The 21,227-nt window shown below is 53.1% G+C and overlaps 1 protein-coding gene across 1 annotated transcript in view; it reads right to left on the bottom strand.

Moving 5' to 3' along the window:
• Positions 1-19,675, bottom strand: part of AGO2 (argonaute RISC catalytic component 2) — a 57,199-nt gene extending 37,524 nt beyond the window's left edge. The window contains exons 1-2 of the mRNA XM_027773309.1: positions 19,482-19,675; positions 1,583-1,703 (exon numbers count right to left, since the gene is read on the bottom strand). Coding sequence (XP_027629110.1) covers positions 1,583-1,703; positions 19,482-19,558 — 198 coding nt within the window. The 5' untranslated portion in view covers positions 19,559-19,675. The remainder of the gene's footprint in view (positions 1-1,582; positions 1,704-19,481) is intronic.
• Between the last annotated feature and the right edge of the window lie 1,552 nt (positions 19,676-21,227).

Here is a 21,227-nt window from a genome sequence, read left to right as displayed (position 1 = left end):
TCTGACTCCCACCAGTTGGGAATGGCAGCTCAGACCCCGCTGCCTGTGCAGAGCACGTACCTGCGTCCTAGCACGGTCCCTGGATGGGGCCATCTCAGACCAGCACCACTAGGTGCTAAGAGCACAGGGCCTCTGCTCACCCAGACAGGTGCGAGAGCGTCCTCACTGAAGATGGTCATCAGAACAGGAGACAGGCTGCCTCATGGCACCACAGTGGCTAAGTGCCGTGCCAAGGAAGCTAGCTGCACCCAGGCTGCCCAGGGTTCGAATCCTAGCCCTCCTGGCATGTATGTGTGCCAAGGGCTCTGCTGGGACGGGAAATGGAGGGAAAAGGACCGCAGCCTGACGGCCTTGTTGGAGCTGCTTTCGCTCTCATGCGTACACATGGTCCCCTGGCATTAAGAAACACTTATTTTTTTAAAAGCAAAAGCACAAACCCTATAATGTCCATAGAGTTGTGGGCCCCTTGCCCCGACTGCAGTTCGAGACTCGTTGGACTGAGCCCTCCTCCCTGGGCGACTGTGCAGGCCCTGCCCAGTGTCTGGGGGCTCTGCTGTGCTCGGGTTCGCTGGGGGCAGCTGTATTCATCTTCTGAAAGGCCGTGAGAGTCACCTGGGCTGTCTCTGACCTCCTCTCCTTACAGACAACACCTCAGCACCCTGGGCAGCACATCTGGGGAAGAAGGGCCAAGATGCCTTCAGGGCAGGAGCTTCCCTTCTAAATGATAATAAAATAACAAAGCAGGCATCTGACAAAGCCCCTGCCCCTGGGTGAGCCAGTTATGAGCTCTAACTGCAGTGGGTCACGGGCGGGCATGCAGAGGGTGACCTTCGGCTTACTGCCACTGTCCTCTCGCTCCCTCCCCATCGGGCCTCCCATGTGAACGTGTTTTTCCAATGCGCTCGCTCGCTCTCTCTCAGATCCGCCAGAGGGCACGTGTGCTTGCTGGAGAGACAGCGAGGCAGAAAGACGTGGGGGAGTGAGAAAGCATCCCCTGGGGACAGTCAGGCTGCGGTCCCTCTTCCACTTCCCTCTTCAGGATTTTGGGCACACACACATGCCTGGTGTTTTTCAAGCTGCTAGTCCAGGACTTGAACTGCATAACCGGCCACGTGGGATCCGGTCACTTTAGCCATCACGCCACCAGCTGGTCATTTTCCCATAGATGAAACTGTCTGGAGGTCTTGCCTGGTGGTGGTGCGTGACCTGTGTGTCGTGCCTGTGTGTGTGCCTGTGTGTGTGCATGTGTGTGTGCATGTGTGTCGTGCCTGTGTGTGCATGTGTGTCGTGCCTGTGTGTGTGCATGTGTGTGTGCATGTGTGTGTGCCTGTGTGTGTGCATGTGTGCTTTGCACTTGAAAGCCTAGCGGTCCCAGGAGTCAAGAGCGCCTGTCTCTGGACCCGAACAAGTCGACCTTGTACCGTCAGAAGCTACACGGCGTGCAGTGGGTTTCCCGGTGCTGGGGTGGTGCACACTGTGAGGTGCCTTCTGTCCAGGTGAAGTGACTGGGTACGGGCACAGAGAACTCCTGACTCACCAGCTCGGACGCACCTCACTGCCCGCCACACCTCTGGCAGCTTACCTTATCCCTCCCGATCGGAAGGGGCATGGCTGTGTAAAGGTTCTTCCTTCCATCGAACACTGGTTTCCGATCCCCAAAGATCTGCGTTTTAAAGTGCTGGACCATGTGCTCCACGATTTCCCTGGAACAAAGACAGATTTCAGCCAAAACGTCACGACACTTTTCTGACACTGGTTGCTAGGCAATTTCGTAAGACCTGCGGCTCCTTTTAGACTTTCGACTTTGGTCACAAAGACTCCAACTGGAGTGGGTGTATGCTCGCTCCCTTAGTCACATGACGCTGAGGTCTGTGCTGGGCACCGGGCACTAAGTGCTGCATGCGGTGGCTGCAGGACTGGGGGCTCCCAGGTCGCTGGGACTCCTGTTAGAGGTGTGGGACCAGGTACCCCAACCTTGACCTGCAACTTTGCAGACCTCCCATGGTGCGTGCAGTGGCCGTCCCAACCATGACACTGGTGCAGGCTCAGCTGGGGGCCTGGCAGTGGAGGCTGTGGGGGACAGTGGCCACTTATGTTCCCACGGTCACTAGAACATGCCCCAGTGTTATTGCACTCCGGAAGCCAGGTGTCTGGAATGAAGACCCTGAGCTTGCCTCGGAGCCCATCTCGTCTGACTTGGCAGGCCCAGGGGACCGCGGCCTCCTGCACAGCCCCGAGTGTGACATGCACGTGTGCGCTGCCTGTCAGTGACCGAGATTCTGGGGCTGTCCCTTGGCACTAGGCAGCAGGAGGAAGTGCTGTGCATGATTCCCGGGTGGAGCAGCCCTGCACCCCTTCTCGCCCCGCTGTCTGCACTCACACTGCAAAGAACCAGGCAGCTACGCTCTTGCGCGGGCCTGGCCAGGATCAGCACGCACCAGCCACCTCCCCGCGTGCCACTGCTCAGAGGCCCCACTGTGCTCAGCTGACCAGCAGGTCCAGTGCTCACCGGGACAGACCTGCAGCCAAGAGGAACGTTCCGACTTGCCCACCCCGCTGTCACACCGCTGCCCGATTCTACCACACGGACGCCCCCCTCCAAGGACAAGGGCGGTCCCTGCACTGCCAGGGAACGTGTGAGCCCGCCTCTTGCCTTCTTTCCTTTCTTCCCTTCCCTCCTTCCTTCCCACCATTTTTTTTAAGTTGTTTTATTTTGTTTTTGTTTTTGCCACAGAGTGTGTGCACTTGCTGGGGAGAGACGGAGAGAGGGAAAGTGAGAAATCACGCCCCACTGGGCATGGCCCCACCGCCGCAATCCCTTCTCCATTCTCCTTTTGAGATTCTGGGCCCACACGCGTACATCCAGTATGATCTCCAAGCTGCTGGATCTGGGACTCGAAATGGGGTGGGCCACGTGGCAGTTGGGTGCCTTACCCACATACCACCTGCTGGCCCACCTCCCTTCCCCCTACAGTGGTAAAACGGAGAGAATACGACGTGCTGTTCACGCCACTGTCAGCACACACTGGCAAGACGCACACTCGCCCTGAGATTGACTGTCACCACCACGCTCCTCCAGGAAGGTCTCGTCTTCCCAAACTGACACTGTCCGATGCTCATCAACAGACTCCCTTCCCTCCTGGAAGGGGCTTTCCTGACTAGCTGGTCCCGAGGCTGCGGGATATGCAGGAGGAAGCCCCGACCACCGAGTTTGGCTTGCACGACGGCAGCCTGGCCTGAGAGAAACCTCGCCAGCTCAGTGCGGGCTAGCCCAGCCCTGGGCAGAGGCCACAGGCCGCCATGCCCTCACGCCTGTCACACGGGTGACCTCATGTCAGGCTGAGCAGAACTCCCCCGGCGAACCTGACGCGGACAACTCATGGATGCCCACGGCCAGGCAGGTAGGTACTGTTACCCCACTGCACACACGAGGACAGGGAGGCCAAAAGGCCCATGAGTAAGGGGCGGTCCGAGGGCCCCCACCCACGATCGGCATACACAACGGACCGCAGGGACCCTGACGTGGCTGCCCAGCCGGAGAAGCCAGCACGCTCCCCCGGGCTTGTCCTCCTGTCACAGCTCCGGGAAGCTTCTCTCATCAATCCCTAATTCCACAGGCATTCACATGCATCCTCACACACTCCCACTGTGTCAGACCCCGGAAGAGCTACACGTCTGCTGCGGCTGAGCTCACCTCTGCCCCTTCTCAAGGTACAACATAACAGAGGAGACGTGCACGGACGGTTTCCCCTCATCTTTACAGAGATTCTTACTGCAGGGTGTGTGAACTCGTGAGAGAGACAGGCACAGAAAGCAAGAAATCACCCCCAGGGAGATGGCCACCTGCGATCCCTTCTCCTCCATTCTTCTCTCAGGATTTTGGGCACGCACACGCACACACCAAGTGTGAGTTTCAAGCTTCTGGGTCCGGGACTTGAACTGCAATCGGCCACGTGGGATGGGAGTCCAGTGACGTAACCATTATGCCACCTGCTAGTCCCTCATTATTATTTTTAAGGTTTTGCTATAGGATATGTATGTTCAGGAGAGGGAGAGAGAGATGGAAATCAACCCTCGGAGGGATGGCCATGTCACAATCCCTTCTCCTCCATTCTCCTCTCGGGATTTTGGGCTCATGGACATGCACCCAGCAAAATCTTCAAGCTGCCAGGTCTGGAACTTGAACTATGGCGGTGGGTGGCCTTGTGGGATCCAGTGCCTTAATCCCCACCCACCAGTAGGTTCGTTATTTTTCATGCCCAGAGAATTGAGTGCCTTAATCTCTACACATCTGGAGCTCGCTGTTTCCCTGCCCCCGCCTTGTGAGTGTACCCAGTGTGGCCGTGCCGCCTAGGAATACGGGTACTATCTGACCAGGCTCCTACACGCACTCAGACCGGCCACCCCAGCACATAGCTGCCTGCGTTTCTGGATGTGGGGTGCACGCTGAGCTCTTTAAGGCTCCACCCTTAGCTAACCGTCCCTACCTGTGGACCCTCAAGGGCTTCTTTTCCATTCTTCCTAGTTCTGGGCATTACAATATTAAAATAGACAACGTGCACCTATCCCTTTGAGGTATGAACTTAGAAGCACAAGTGGCGAGGAATGGGTATAGGATCCTTCTGTGACTGCTTTAACTGCCAGACCACGGAGCTGGCCCAGCGTCATGTTCAGCCACAGTAAACTGGAACGTCTGAAATGGGGCCAGCAGGTGGCGTGGAGGTTAAGGCCCTGGATCCCACACGGCCAACCGCAGCTCCAATCCCAGGCCTGGCAGCTTGCGGAACACACCTGCACATGTGAGGCATGCCCAAAGTCCCCAAAGGAGAATGGAGGAGAAGGGATGCGTTGTGGCTACCCCCAGGAGTGATTTCTCACACACGAGCACATTTGCCTTTGGAGGGTCCGGAGTACCTCCCTCCTCTCCCCCAAGTCCTGTGGCCAGTGGCCAAAGCCCCAGAGCCAGGAGTGGGAGGTGCAGACGGCACAGCCTGGTGCTCCTGCAGTGTCCTGGGGCCACCTGCCAAGGCTCGAGGGCACAAGCAGGGCTGGGGGTGGAAGACAAGCAACACCCCTCTTCGGGGGAGCCACCCCTGCTTCCTCCCAGCACTAGGTCTCCTCTCACATGCACAAGACGCAGCCTCCGATGGAGGGTCTCACCCCTAGTGAATCCTGTCCTAGCAGCCACCCGCAGTCCCTGCTGCCAGGGCCTGGAGCACCCGGGTCGGCTCCCCGCGTGCTCCTTGGTCACGGACATGGGCCAGAGGAGCAGGGGCACCTGCTGCGAGCCTCGCAGAGCCTGCGTGCTGGCCTTCTGGAACAGCTGACCCTGACACTGCAGGGCAGGAGCTCACGATCAAGACACCAATCACTTTCAGATCTCGTCCTTTCTCTTCATGAGTGAGACAGAGACAGGAAGAGACGGACAACACCCTTAACAGGGCCTCGGGCTGCAACGCTCTCTGTGGTCCTTCCCAGCCAGACGGGACCCTGGGCTCCCGTGTGCACACCCTGTGCGTCCACACTGACCTGGAACCCAGCCCCGCTCCTCCTAAGGCCCCCAGCGCTACCGAGGGCTATGCCAGCTCCCCTCCACAGGGACTGGGTGAGGCCAGAAAGACGGCAAGTGGACGGGGCACCGTGCACTGATCCAGTCACCCCAAGGCTGGGACCACAGGGTGGACTCAGTGACCGTATGCCCTGTCCACGCAGAGCTGACCATCCCCAGCACTGACCATGGCATATTTGGCCCCTGCTATGACCGCCCTGTCAGGGCCAGCAGCCGCCTGCCCACCCGCCACTGTAGCCCGGGCACACAGGCCCATCACGCGGGCCGGGGCCACACGAACATCCACCGGCTGGAAGTGGGAGGGAGGGGGCCACAGCGCCACCACGGACCTCTGCGTCCAACGTTTTCCACGCTGTTTGGGTCAAGATGCGGCTGACATGGGACCCTGGCCAAGGCCCACCAGAGTTAACGATAAAACGAAGACGGCTCTGAAGGTTCCCCATCGTGCAGCAACTGCCCCAGAGGTGGCTCTCAACACAGCGGCTACGGGCCCGGCCTGACCACAGATAAGCTGCTCGAACCCCGCGCTGCGGCTGGCCGCGGCCCACGCTTCCCAAACGTGCCCCTGGCACCCCACGGCCAGCAGCGGCACAGCGGGAAGATGCCCAGGCAGTCACCAGCACCACCGGCCTGTTGTGTGCCAGGGACGGCCCAGCCGTGGCTCCTACAGCAGAAAGCTTCTTGTGCACTGCAGGTGACAGCGAGCAGGCCGAGGGCCGCACTGCCAACCAGTGGCCCCCGGAAAGGCTTTCTCGTGCCTTCATTCCCACGGTGTGCCAGACCACAGAGCTCATAGGTTTGGGGCCCAGGAAAACTCACAGCGCTATTTTGGAGAGTCAGAAAAGCGGGAGACGCACGGCAAGATCTGGGGCCTTCAGCCCAGCCCTGCGTACCCCGTCCCACAGACGGCGCAGAAGCACACTTCCAGTCAGCGCCTATGTAAAGGCTCTCAGTGACTCCACGTGCTCCGGACACACGCGCGGAGTCGAGGTATCTCGTCTACTGACAGGCGGACTGCCTGCTGGGATGCTCTCGGGATGACGGGGAAGAATCACTGCAGCAGAGTGCCCCGTTAGGAGGCTCTAGGGGCCGCTCTGCCCACCCTCGTTCAGTGCAGGTGCTGCACACACCTGTCTGCCCTGGGCAGCCATGTGCAGAGCAGGACAGACGCACTACCCCCCAGACAAGAACCCACTCTGCGTGTGATTAAGCAGGAAAGGGTGGATGCACGTGAGAGGCCGCCTGCCCACAGACAGACCCTGAGACACCGCACGCTGCGAGGGGAGGACAGGGACGACCACAATGTAAATACACTGTTCCTGGAAGCAGTCACAGTCATCAGGAAAAGATGGAAATAACAAGTGAACAGCCGGAGACACGGCAGAGTATCAGCTGCGGTGGGCACAAGCGCAAGAACTGGAGAATCCGTACGCAGGAGGGAAGGTCACCAGATAGTTACAGCAACAGTTTAGCTGCTACGTGAGAAAGGGTCATGTGGCCTTGAAGAGACAGCATTGAAAGTGCCAAGGCCGAGACCAGCAGATGGCATAATGGGTACGTCACTAGACTCCCATGTACTCAACCGCGGTTCCAGTCCTGGACCCGGTGGCTTAAAACTCACGCCAGACGTGTGTGCGTGTGTGCCCAAGATCCCGAGAGGAGATAGAGAAGAAGGGATTGCGGTGTGGCCTTCCCCCTGGGCAATGATTTCTCACTTTTTATCTCTCTCTCTCTCTGGCAAGTGCACGTACCATATAGCCAAAAATAATCTCTGGGAAAAAAAAAATTTGCCAAGGCCAGCCACGGGGGTCTAGGCAGAGACAGTATTCCACCGCAGACTGGGATCACACTGGAGGCCTGGGTTTAATCCTCAGCCCACAATGAGGCTCGACTGTAGGGGTGCACGCCTCTCTCCCTAGCAGCTCGGGGAGGCTGAGGAACCAGGACCAGGAACTGGAGGTTGGCTTGGGCAACACAGTAAGATTCTTTGTTAACAAATTTTTAGAAGAACCAAAGGGGCCAGATAGTGGCAACCTGAAGCTGAGGTGGGGTGGACCATGGCGTTAGGACCCCGTGTTGGTCCTGTTCTGTCCCAGTCTCACGCAGTAAATAAACAGTTCTTTTTTTTTGAAGGTTTTTGCTATAGGACGCGTGCGCTCACTAGAAGACAGAGACCGAGAGACAGAAAGCGAGAAATCACCCCACGGGGGGATGACCACGCCGTAATCCCTTCTCCTCCATTCTCCTCGGGATCTTGGGCACACATGCACACGTGCCCGGCGTGAGTTTAAATCACTGGGTCCGGGACTCGAACTGCGGTCGATTACATGGGAGTGCAGTGACATAGCCATTACGCTAACTGCTGGTCCCGAGACACATGACTTTTTGTGCACAAGGAACGATAATAGGAAACTGAGGTATCTATCAACCAACAAGGGTACGAATGCTCTCAAAGCTTTCTTCATAATGATGAACACACTCACTCGAACAGGGATCGCCAAAGATGAATGAAGGCATTTCCTAACGATAAAAAAGACACAGCGATCGCAGATGTGTATGCACCGAATAGCAGCTTCAGAGAAAGCAAAGCAGAGTCCTAAAGACAGACTCGTTCAGTGCAGGTGCTGCACACACCTGCCTGCCCTGGGCAGCCACAAAGCGACAGGTAGGGGACCGGGGCGCTGGGGAAGGCTGACATGGGGCTCAGAACCAGCCTCCTGCAGCCTGGCTGGGAACAGCCTCTGAAGCACAACGGGGGCAGTCAGGAGCACCAGGCAGCAACAGTCCCCAGTCGAGAGGGCTACAGGTGAGACCCAGAGCTGTGGGGGCAGGATGTGCAGAGCAGGACAGACGCACTACCCCCCAGACAAGAACCCACTCTGCGTGTGATTAAGCAGGAAAGGGTGGATGCACGTGAGAGGCCGCCTGCCCACAGACAGACCCTGAGACACCGCACGCTGCGAGGGGAGGACAGGGACGACCACAATGTAAATACACTGTTCCTGGAAGCAGTCACAGTCATCAGGAAAAGATGGAAATAACAAGTGAACAGCCGGAGACACGGCAGAGTATCAGCTGCGGTGGGCACAAGCGCAAGAACTGGAGAATCCGTACGCAGGAGGGAAGGTCACCAGATAGTTACAGCAACAGTTTAGCTGCTACGTGAGAAAGGGTCATGTGGCCTTGAAGAGACAGCATTGAAAGTGCCAAGGCCGAGACCAGCAGATGGCATAATGGGTACGTCACTAGACTCCCATGTACTCAACCGCGGTTCCAGTCCTGGACCCGGTGGCTTAAAACTCACGCCAGACGTGTGTGCGTGTGTGCCCAAGATCCCGAGAGGAGATAGAGAAGAAGGGATTGCGGTGTGGCCTTCCCCCTGGGCAATGATTTCTCACTTTTTATCTCTCTCTCTCTCTGGCAAGTGCACGTACCATATAGACAAAAATAATCTCTGGGAAAAAAAAAATTTGCCAAGGCCAGCCACGGGGGTCTAGGCAGAGACAGTATTCCACCGCAGACTGGGATCACACTGGAGGCCTGGGTTTAATCCTCAGCCCACAATGAGGCTCGACTGTAGGGGTGCACGCCTCTCTCCCTAGCAGCTCGGGGAGGCTGAGGAACCAGGACCAGGAACTGGAGGTTGGCTTGGGCAACACAGTAAGATTCTTTGTTAACAAATTTTTAGAAGAACCAAAGGGGCCAGATAGTGGCAACCTGAAGCTGAGGTGGGGTGGACCATGGCGTTAGGACCCCGTGTTGGTCCTGTTCTGTCCCAGTCTCACGCAGTAAATAAACAGTTCTTTTTTTTTGAAGGTTTTTGCTATAGGACGCGTGCGCTCACTAGAAGACAGAGACCGAGAGACAGAAAGCGAGAAATCACCCCACGGGGGGATGACCACGCCGTAATCCCTTCTCCTCCATTCTCCTCGGGATCTTGGGCACACATGCACACGTGCCCGGCGTGAGTTTAAATCACTGGGTCCGGGACTCGAACTGCGGTCGATTACATGGGAGTGCAGTGACATAGCCATTACGCTAACTGCTGGTCCCGAGACACATGACTTTTTGTGCACAAGGAACGATAATAGGAAACTGAGGTATCTATCAACCAACAAGGGTACGAATGCTCTCAAAGCTTTCTTCATAATGATGAACACACTCACTCGAACAGGGATCGCCAAAGATGAATGAAGGCATTTCCTAACGATAAAAAAGACACAGCGATCGCAGATGTGTATGCACCGAATAGCAGCTTCAGAGAAAGCAAAGCAGAGTCCTAAAGACAGAAAGACGCAAACCCACATCATACTTGGATGGGATTTAAAAGGATATAAAAGACTCCAAGTAACATCTATAGAAATTCATACCCAGCGACCCAGATGCACACTCTTCACGTACACAGGATATGTTCGCCAAGACAAATGACACGCTTAGCCATGAAGTTAAGCCCCAGTAAGTTTCAAAAGCTGAAATCTGAGTGAACATGTGCTCTAACCACAAAGAACTTAAAGTAGAAATCAATTGCAATAGGAATTTTGGGGGAATGAAATCCCTAAATAGTTAGAAATGGAACAGCATTTGTTTAAAATCCCATGGGTTCAAGAAAATAGAGCAAATATTTTGACTGAATTAAAAAAAATGAGGGAATATATTGATATCTGTGAGTTTTAGCTAAACCCAGCAGGGAGAGGGGAACTTACTGCTTTAAACGTACTGCAGAAAAGAAAGATTTAAAATCGATTATCTCAACTTAAAGTGAGCAGAGGCAAAAAAAAAAAAAGACCAGAAAAAAGGGAGAAGGGGAAATCAACAAACAAAACGTTAGTTCTACAAAGAGAAATAAATTTTAAGCCTCTAAACAAAACTGATCAAGAATGAAAAGAGAACACACACATATTTCAGACATCACAACTGAAAAAGAATTTCACTACAAACACCACTGGCGTTGAAAGAGTATTACAAATAACTTCACGCCAATCAATCCAACACTGTAGATAAGATGAACAGAATGCTTGCAAGACGTAAGCTTCCGAAACTCACACACAAGCGCGTGCAAGAAACAGAAAAATATGAATACCCTGAGATCTGATAAAGAAATTAAATTGTACATAATATTTCCTTCAAGGAAAATTTCAGGTCCAAATGGTTTCAGTAACGAATTCAGTCAAAAATCTAAGAAAGAAATTACACAAATTGTACGTTTTACTCTCAACACATAAAGGAGGAGGGAATACCTCGCAACTCGCTTCATGGCAGAGAAAGCTGGCAAGAAAACCTGACGAGAAGCCCAGCGCAGAGACACAGCCACAGCCAACGCCTGCAGCGCTGGAAGCCACAGGGCAGACAGGGTCACACCCCCCGACCTGAACCCCGGGCGGTGCGCATGCTGTGACACTGCTGGGCTGGGAGAGGACCAAGCGTGAGACCCAGTGGAGAGTGCTTCTTCCATGAAAATAAATAAATAAATTTAAACACAATTAAAAAAAACTGGACAAGAGAAGAAAAAATAGATCAATCCTTTAGAAGCAAAGACATGAGAACTCTTTTTTTAAAAAAAGAATTATTTTGAGGGGCTGGCAGGTAGAGTGGTGATTAAGGGCCCTGGATTCCAACATGACTGACTGTGGTTTGAGTCCTAGATCTGGCAACTTGCTTTCTCATTCTCCCTCTCTCTCTCTCTCTAACTCTGGTGAATAAATACATACATATCTATATCTACATCTATATACACACACACACATTTATAAAACAATACATAAATTAAATAATTCTTAAAACAGTGATTCTGGGACCAACAGATGGTGCAATGGTTACGTCACTGGACTCCCACTTGGTCAACCGCGGTTTGAGGCCTGGACTCGGCAGCTTAAACTCACACCAGGCGCGTGTGCGCATGCACCCAAAATCCTGAGAGGAGACTGGAGAAGAAGGATTGTGGCATAGACATGCCCGCTGTGGGGTGATTTCTCATTTTCTCTCTCTCTCTGTATCTCCGGCAAGCACAGGTGCCCTATAGCAAAAATCTCTCAAAAAATAAAAAAGAATGATTTTAGTTACCATCATTTTTTAAATTTAACCAGAGCCAGAGAGAGGGAAAATGAGAAAACAAGCCTACAGGCTCAGGACTTGAACTGCAGTTGGCCATGTGAAAGAGTCCAGCTCCTCAACCAACATGCCACCTGACATTCTGATAAAAAAAATTCTTAATAAAGCACAAGTAACTTCAACTCAGCCACAAAGTATGTCACAAGTATAGCTGTATATAAAACAACACAGTGACTTTCAGGTATGCAAGGCTAATGTAAAATTTTAAAAAACTCACCACATTTACATAAGAAAGGAAAATATGGGGCCGGCAGGTGGCATGGTGGGTAAGGTGCTCCACCCCACACGGGCAACTGCACAGTTCAAGTCCCAGACCTGATGGCTTGAAAATCATGCTGGGTGCATGTACATGAGTGTCCAAAGCCCAAGAGGAGACTGAAGGAGAAGTGACTACAGAATGGCCGTCCCTGGTGAGCTGATTGCCCACACACCATAGCAAAAACGAACACGATAAAGGAAGATCTCACCAACGTAGTAACAGATGCAGGAAAAGCAGCTGACGAAACCTGACACTCGGTGAGGAGGAAGATTCCCAGTAAACTGCCCCCACATGGACTGCCCTGGGTCATGATGCAAGACTGCTTGCTTCCCCCATCAATCGAGGCAAGGGTGCCCACCCTCATTCAGTCAACACCACACTGCCCGAAGGCAAGTCAAACAATGCTTTTAAGTGAGGACGAAGTATACCATATTTATTCAAAAATAATTTTAAAACTTTCATACTTCTGTTGAGACAGTGTCCACATTCCCACACCGTTTACTCTTTAACACCTAGAATTCGAAGCTCTGCAGGGGGTCTGGAGGTCAGTAACCATTCCATCTCGGAGTGGAATATCTGCACTGTCAGAGAGACTCCACCCCGTCAGCAGACCTCCCCAACCCGTTCAGGAAGACAAGATTTTAAAAGGATTTAACATACTTTCTGGTCAAAGCAATCACAATAAAAAATCCGAAGGGGGGACCAGCAGGTGGCATAATGGTTATGTCACTGGACTCCCATGTAGTCAGCTTCAGTTCAAGTCCTAGACCCAGCAACTTAAAACTATGCCAGGCACGTGTGCATTCGTGCCTAAAATCTTGAGAGGAGAATGAATTGCAGCATGGCCTTGCCCTCGGGGGTGATTTCTCACTTTTTATCTCTCTCTAGAGAGCGCAAGTGCCCTAGAGCATAAAATCTCTCTTAAAAAAAAAAAAACAAAAAAAAAAAAAACCAACCCTGGAGAAGGGATTGCGGAGGTGGCCATCCCCACAGGGGGTGATTCCTCACTTTCTGTCTCTCTGTCTTTTTGCCCAGCGCATGCGCCCTATAGCAAAACAATAACAACAATAAAAACCTCAAGAGGCTTTCTGGTAGAATCAGACAAGTGGTTCCTACCCATTATTCTCTGTATTTGAAAAACCACGGGCTCTTGGAGAGAGGGGTTGTACAGAAAGCAGATGCAGACTCACCCACCCCGGCTTCATACTGCCGGGTCAGTAGGTCAGCAACGTGCGCGCCTCGGCCTGAAGACGCAGGGAAGCCCAATGCAGGGAAGCCCGAGGCCGGCCCGCACCTCGGGCGAGCTCCCTCCAATGTCACGGCCTCAGCAGGCCCTCCCTCCCGCTCGGAAGTCCTGCTGGGTGGTTCTCAGCTAAACGCAGGCCGTTCCGCTAAAGCGAGGCACAAGACGGCACCTCTGCCACCTGCGTGGGGCGGAGGTTCCTAGGAAGGACGTGCTGCTCCTCGGCCAGCTCACACAGCGCCAGCAGGACTGTCACAGAACTGAAACGTCCACCAGTTAAGACACCACTGAGGGCTGGCCTGCGACCTGTGCTAAGGTGGCCGGATCCTGGATCCCATGGTGCATGTGCCTAGAAATCCCGACAGAAAGAAAGGGGAGGGCTGCAGTGTGGCCGTCTCCCGTGCTGGGTGCTTTCTTGCCTCTTACCTCCAGCAATGAAAGTTCCCTCTGGCAACATTTTTCAAAGGGAACCATTAAGGAAGTGAAATGGTGGGCCAGCAGATGGCAGGGAGGTGAAGGTGGCTAGATCCCACATGACCAACTGAGTGGTTCGAGTCCTGGACCCAGCGGCTTGTAGAAAAACACTGGATACATTTGCATGTGTGCCCAAATCTTGCGAGGAGAATGGAGAAGGGACTGCAGTGTGGCCATCACTCCGGGAGATGATTTCTCACTTTCCCTCCCTCTTCCCATCTCTCTCTGCAGAGTGCATGCGCCTACAATAAACTAAAGAAAAGAGAGTGAGACCACAAACGTCAGCTGGGACAAAACGTTCCCAGTTAGACCTGCAGCTAGAATGTACTGTGACTTCCACAAATCCTTTATGACAACAAAAATCTCAATAGAAACACACAAAACACGTGGGGCCAATAGATGGTATGGTGGTTAAGGCACTGGTTGACAATGGTTCGAGTCCCAGACACGGTGGTTTGGAAATCACACTGGGCACTTGTGCACATGCCCCAAATCCCATAGGACTTGTGTCCTGTGCCATGGCAGCCCCTACAGGGGGAGGTGCGGGTGATTTCTCACTTGTCCTCCATCTCTCTTTCCCCCTCTCCAGAGAACACACCCTATGGCAAAAACCTTCAAAAAAAAAAAAAAAAGGCAGAAGACTTCAACAGGTGCTTTATTAAAAACAATATGCTGGGACCAGCAGTTAGCGTAATGGCTATGTCGCTGGACTCCCACGTAGTCAACCATGGTTCAAGTCCCGGACCCAGTGGCTTGAACTCACACCAGGCATGTGTGTGTACATGCCCAAGATCCCGAGAGGAGAATGGAGGAGAAGGGATTGCAGCGTGGCCATCCCCCCTGGGGGGTGATTTCTTGCTTTCTGTCTCTCTCTGTCTGTCTGGTGAGCGCACGCGCCCTATAGCAAAAACCTCTCCAAAAAAAGAAAAAAAAAATATGCTACAGGGACCAGCAGTTAGTGTAATGGCTATGTCGCTGGACTCCCATGTAGTCGACCACGATTTGCGTCCCGGACCCAGCGGCTTAAACTCACGCCAGGCGCGTGTGCGTGCATGCCCAAGATCCCGAGAGGAGAACAGAGGAGAAGGGATTGCGGTGTGGCCATCCCCCTTGGGGGTGATTTCTCGCTTTCTATTTCTCTGTCTCTCTCTGTCCATCTGGCGAGCACACGTGCCCTATAGCAAAAACCTCTCCAAAACAATAATAATAATAATAATATGCTACAGGGGCAGGAAGGTGACATGGTGGTTAAGGTGCTGGATTCCCACAGGTTGACCATGGTTTGAGTCCCAGACCTGGTAGTTTGCTTTCTCACTTTACCTCTTTCTCTGTCTCTCTTTGGTCAAATTAAAAAATAATAACATTTAACAAATTAATTTTCTTTTTCTTTTTTCTTTTTTTGGAGAGGTTTTTACTATAGGGCATGTGCGCTCACCAGAAAAAGAGAGAGAACAGAGAGACAGAAAGTGAGAAATCACCCCCCAGGGGGGATGGCCACAACACAGTCCCTTCTCCTCCATTCTCCTCTCGGGATCTTGGGCACGCACACACATGCGCCTGGTGTGATTTTAAGTCGCCGGGTCCAGGACTCGAACCACGATCGACTACCTGGGAGTCCAGCAACATAACCATTATTGCTAACTGCTGGTCCCAACAAATTAATTCTTAGAAAAAAGAAAAAAGAAAGAAAGAAAGAAAGAAAGAAAGAAAGAATATGCTACAGAGACCAGAAGATGGTGTAACGGTTACGTTGCTGGACTCCCATGTAGTCAACCGCAGTTCGAGTCCTGGACACAGAGGCTTGAAACTCATATAGGGTGTGTGTACGTGCCCGAGAGGAGAATGGAGGAGCAGGGCTGAGGTGTGAAGATCCTCCCTGGAGGGTGATTTCTTGCTTTCTGCCTTTCTGGTGAGTGCACACACCCTATAGCAGAGCTCCCTCCAATGTCACGGCCTCAGCAGGCCCTCCCTCCCGCTCGGAAGTCCTGCTGGGTGGTTCTCAGCTAAACGCAGGCCGTTCCGCTAAAGCGAGGCACAAGACGGCACCTCTGCCACCTGCGTGGGGCGGAGGTTCCTAGGAAGGACGTGCTGCTCCTCGGCCAGCTCACACAGCGCCAGCAGGACTGTCACAGAACTGAAACGTCCACCAGTTAAGACACCACTGAGGGCTGGCCTGCGACCTGTGCTAAGGTGGCCGGATCCTGGATCCCATGGTGCATGTGCCTAGAAATCCCGACAGAAAGAAAGGGGAGGGCTGCAGTGTGGCCGTCTCCCGTGCTGGGTGCTTTCTTGCCTCTTACCTCCAGCAATGAAAGTTCCCTCTGGCAACATTTTTCAAAGGGAACCATTAAGGAAGTGAAATGGTGGGCCAGCAGATGGCAGGGAGGTGAAGGTGGCTAGATCCCACATGACCAACTGAGTGGTTCGAGTCCTGGACCCAGCGGCTTGTAGAAAAACACTGGATACATTTGCATGTGTGCCCAAATCTTGCGAGGAGAATGGAGAAGGGACTGCAGTGTGGCCATCACTCCGGGAGATGATTTCTCACTTTCCCTCCCTCTTCCCATCTCTCTCTGCAGAGTGCATGCGCCTACAATAAACTAAAGAAAAGAGAGTGAGACCACAAACGTCAGCTGGGACAAAACGTTCCCAGTTAGACCTGCAGCTAGAATGTACTGTGACTTCCACAAATCCTTTATGACAACAAAAATCTCAATAGAAACACACAAAACACGTGGGGCCAATAGATGGTATGGTGGTTAAGGCACTGGTTGACAATGGTTCGAGTCCCAGACACGGTGGTTTGGAAATCACACTGGGCACTTGTGCACATGCCCCAAATCCCATAGGACTTGTGTCCTGTGCCATGGCAGCCCCTACAGGGGGAGGTGCGGGTGATTTCTCACTTGTCCTCCATCTCTCTTTCCCCCTCTCCAGAGAACACACCCTATGGCAAAAACCTTCAAAAAAAAAAAAAAAAGGCAGAAGACTTCAACAGGTGCTTTATTAAAAACAATATGCTGGGACCAGCAGTTAGCGTAATGGCTATGTCGCTGGACTCCCACGTAGTCAACCATGGTTCAAGTCCCGGACCCAGTGGCTTGAACTCACACCAGGCATGTGTGTGTACATGCCCAAGATCCCGAGAGGAGAATGGAGGAGAAGGGATTGCAGCGTGGCCATCCCCCCTGGGGGGTGATTTCTTGCTTTCTGTCTCTCTCTGTCTGTCTGGTGAGCGCACGCGCCCTATAGCAAAAACCTCTCCAAAAAAAGAAAAAAAAAATATGCTACAGGGACCAGCAGTTAGTGTAATGGCTATGTCGCTGGACTCCCATGTAGTCGACCACGATTTGCGTCCCGGACCCAGCGGCTTAAACTCACGCCAGGCGCGTGTGCGTGCATGCCCAAGATCCCGAGAGGAGAACAGAGGAGAAGGGATTGCGGTGTGGCCATCCCCCTTGGGGGTGATTTCTCGCTTTCTATTTCTCTGTCTCTCTCTGTCCATCTGGCGAGCACACGTGCCCTATAGCAAAAACCTCTCCAAAACAATAATAATAATAATAATATGCTACAGGGGCAGGAAGGTGACATGGTGGTTAAGGTGCTGGATTCCCACAGGTTGACCATGGTTTGAGTCCCAGACCTGGTAGTTTGCTTTCTCACTTTACCTCTTTCTCTGTCTCTCTTTGGTCAAATTAAAAAATAATAACATTTAACAAATTAATTTTCTTTTTCTTTTTTCTTTTTTTGGAGAGGTTTTTACTATAGGGCATGTGCGCTCACCAGAAAAAGAGAGAGAACAGAGAGACAGAAAGTGAGAAATCACCCCCCAGGGGGGATGGCCACAACACAGTCCCTTCTCCTCCATTCTCCTCTCGGGATCTTGGGCACGCACACACATGCGCCTGGTGTGATTTTAAGTCTCCAGGTCCAGGACTCGAACCACGATCGACTACCTGGGAGTCCAGCAACATAACCATTATTGCTAACTGCTGGTCCCAACAAATTAATTCTTAGAAAAAAGAAAAAAGAAAGAAAGAAAGAAAGAAAGAAAGAAAGAATATGCTACAGAGACCAGAAGATGGTGTAACGGTTACGTTGCTGGACTCCCATGTAGTCAACCGCAGTTCGAGTCCTGGACACAGAGGCTTGAAACTCATATAGGGTGTGTGTACGTGCCCGAGAGGAGAATGGAGGAGCAGGGCTGAGGTGTGAAGATCCTCCCTGGAGGGTGATTTCTTGCTTTCTGCCTTTCTGGTGAGTGCACACACCCTATAGCAAAAAAGTCTCTCTTAGAAAAAAAGAAAGGGGCTGGCAGGTGGTATGGTGGTTAAGGGCGCTGGACTCCCCTAAGGCCGACTGCGGTTCAAGTCCCGGACCTGGCGGCTTGCTTTCTCACTTTCTCTCTCTGTTCCTTTCTGGTCAAATTTAAAAATAAATGAATAAATAAAGTTCAATAAAATAGTTCTTTTAAAAACAAAGAAAGAATATGCTACAACATAACTTCACATACGTCTATAGGCACAGGGAAAGGTCCACACCTTATTAATTACCAGGAAATGATTAGAAGCTCTGGATTGGCAGAGGTGCATGCACACACCACAGACAGACGGGGCGGCAAGTACCCACCGTGAGTGTGATGTCGTCACAGTGTCCATTTCTCCATCCCCTTGGGATTTGGGGCACCCAGCACATTTGCCTGATGTGGTTTTACAAGCCACTGGGGTCAGAATTAGAACCAGCAGTTGGTGGTGTGGGATCCAGTTCCCTTAACTACTCGGCTACCTGGCAGGCCAGGAAGTGAGAGTGAAAGCCACTGAGACCACTGTAAGAGACCACTACACATCCACCGGAACAGCAAGACCGTGAAGACGCACCTAAAGCTCTCCCTGCCGTGAAGCGTGGGGACTGGCCCAATAGCAAAAATCTCTCTCTTAAAAAGAAAGAAAGAAAGGCACCAGCAGTTAGCGTAATGGCTATGTCGCTGGACTCCCACATAGTCGACTGCAGTTTGAGTCCCAGACCCAGTGGCTTAAACTCACGCCGGGCACGTATGCGTGCATGCCCAAGATCCCAAGAGGAAAATGGAAGAGAAGGGATTGTGGCGTGGCCACCCCTCCTGGGGGGGTATTTCTCACTTTCTGTCTCTCTGTCTCTCTCTGTCTGTCTGGCGAGTGCACACGCCCTATAGCAAAAAAAAAAAAAAAAAACCTCTCCAAAAAAAATAAAAAGAAAAAAGAAACGAAAGAAAGAAAGAAATGAAAACATATCTCCTTGAAAAAGACCCGAACAAGAATGTTTATGGCAGCTTCATTCATAATGGCCAAACCCTAGCCTACTCAAGCATCTGACAGAAACATAAAAAATAAGTTCTAAGATACACAAAATACTCCTGGGCAATAAAGGGGACAAAACGCTACCACACGCACGCGGATACAGGTGAGTCTAGAAACCAGGGCCAGGTGAGAGAAGTTAGGAGGGGCTGCCACCCACAGGCCCACAGCCTCGGGACAAGGGCAGGATATCCCTCTATGGTGACAGAGCCGGAACACCGCGTGGCTTCCAGGGCCGCAGACTGATGAGAAGAGGAGACGGTACACGTGTGTTTCAAGGCTCACTGAGTTGTACGTTTATGACGTGTGTCCTTCACAGCAATGACATGTATTTCAATACGGAAAACTTTTGATAGAAAAACAAATGCAACCAAAACTTCCTGCAGGAAAGTCAGAAGGATCTTCTGAGACTTGGAGCTGGTGAGTGTGACGCTGTTTCTATGCCCACGCCACCTGCTAAGTCACTCACGATCGACAGGGCATGAGATATACTACCTGTTCACTCTCCTGGGACATTTCTCTGGCTTGATATCCAATTCATAGTGATAGATGTCGATTTTGGGGATGTCCATTTCAAAGAAATTGGCCTGGAGTTTGATTGTTCTTCCGGAGGTCCCGAAGTCGGGTCTGGGTGGAGGCTTGAAGGCATATCCCTGGATGGGCGGTGGCGGCGGTGCAGGAGGCGCGAGCACTGGAAGACAGCGAAGGGAGCGCCAGTTAGCAGGGACAGCGGGCCCTGCCCTCCCACTCCCCTGAGCCCCGAGTGCTCAGTTCCCTCTGGCTCTTCCTTCCACAGGCACCGCTTCTTGCATGCTCACACATTCCCTGTAAGACCTGAGGCTGGAGGCCTGCCTTGATGGACTCCGGCCCCACCGCATTCCGGGCCTCCTCATTTCAGGGGTTCCCTAGCTGCCAGGCTCTGGGACCCCTGCAGCGTGCCCCTTCTTGAGCACATGGCGGCATGCCCTTCTTTAGCCTGTCCCCTTCCAGGCCTACTCCTCGCTCTATAAGAGACATGCCATGGAGTTCCTCTGCTCAGACTCTCCACTTCTCACTGCAGACGCATGGACGGCACACACACAAGCACACCACACAACACCACACCGCTGGCCCCAAGGTCGAGCCTCCACTCAGGCCACCTGGGTCTAGCCTCCCAGTGCACCCTCATGTGACTGCACGACAAACCTCCCCTATCACCTGCTTCCCCCAGAGCCCCTGCCCCTCTCCACACCCCTCCCTGCCCGGGTGTCACGGAAGCCTCATAGTGAGATTCCCGGCTCCCAGACACCCCAGGCTACTGTGTTCAACCCCTCTGGTGAGCCCCGGAGTCCGTTTGAACCTGGAGGCACGAGGCAGTCCTGCCATTAGGTCTCAGCCTTCCTCTGCACAGCTGGAGCCTCCCCAGCCCCGAGAACCAGACTCTCATCCTCAGGGCGCTGGGTGGCATAGCTCCTGCCCAGCAAGCCCGATGCAATGACCCCCTCACAGCCCAGCTCGAAGGTTGGACAGGACTCCCTCTGCCCCCCTGCCCCACTCAACCTCACTCCATTCCCCACTGTCGCAGTGTCTGCTATGCCATGCTGTGATGGCGCCTACAGCCGGTCCGTCCAAGGGGCCGAGAGCAGTCCAGCGCACGAGAGCCCAGCAACGCTTGACCAAGTCACACGGGTGCAGAGAGGTTCCCTACGTCACCTGTGAGACCAAACCACGAAGGACGCCGCCTGCTACATCGCGATGGAGGACGCCCGGCCAGCCCAGCACCAGCAGTCACGCCGCAGGCCTGGCCAGCCTGGCCCGATCCGGCCCGACCCGGCCTGCGCACCACCCCTTACCCCACCTCACTCAGCGGCACAGGGGTCGGCACCCCCAGGGGCCCACACCTCTGTCCCTGCACAGTCTCCCCGGGCCGCAGAGGGGGGTGCCCCACAGGAGCCAAAGGTCTGTTTAAGTGCACTGTAAGAACACGCGAGTGAGCACGCCTGCCATGCACACCCCTGCTCTCTGCACGAGGGACTGGGGGCGGGGGGGGGGAGGGGGGAAGTGTCATCCACAAGGGAGAACAGGCTCAGGGACCAGACTCGGTGTGACAGAGCAGAGCGCCAAGGCAGTGCCCTCTGCTGCTACTTAACTGCTCCTTCACTCAGGCAGCACCAAGAGACGTGCCACGTCAGATTTCCAGAGATCTCAAAGCTGAGTTCAGTCCAAACTGTGGATTTACGGGGACACTTTTTAAAATTTCAA

Source organism: Tupaia chinensis, unplaced genomic scaffold (assembly GCF_000334495.1).
Source record: "Tupaia chinensis unplaced genomic scaffold, TupChi_1.0 Scaffold000335_1, whole genome shotgun sequence".
NCBI lineage: Eukaryota > Metazoa > Chordata > Mammalia > Scandentia > Tupaiidae > Tupaia > Tupaia belangeri.
Note: the sequence above shows the minus strand (reverse complement) of the source record. Positions and strands in the feature narration are given on the sequence as shown.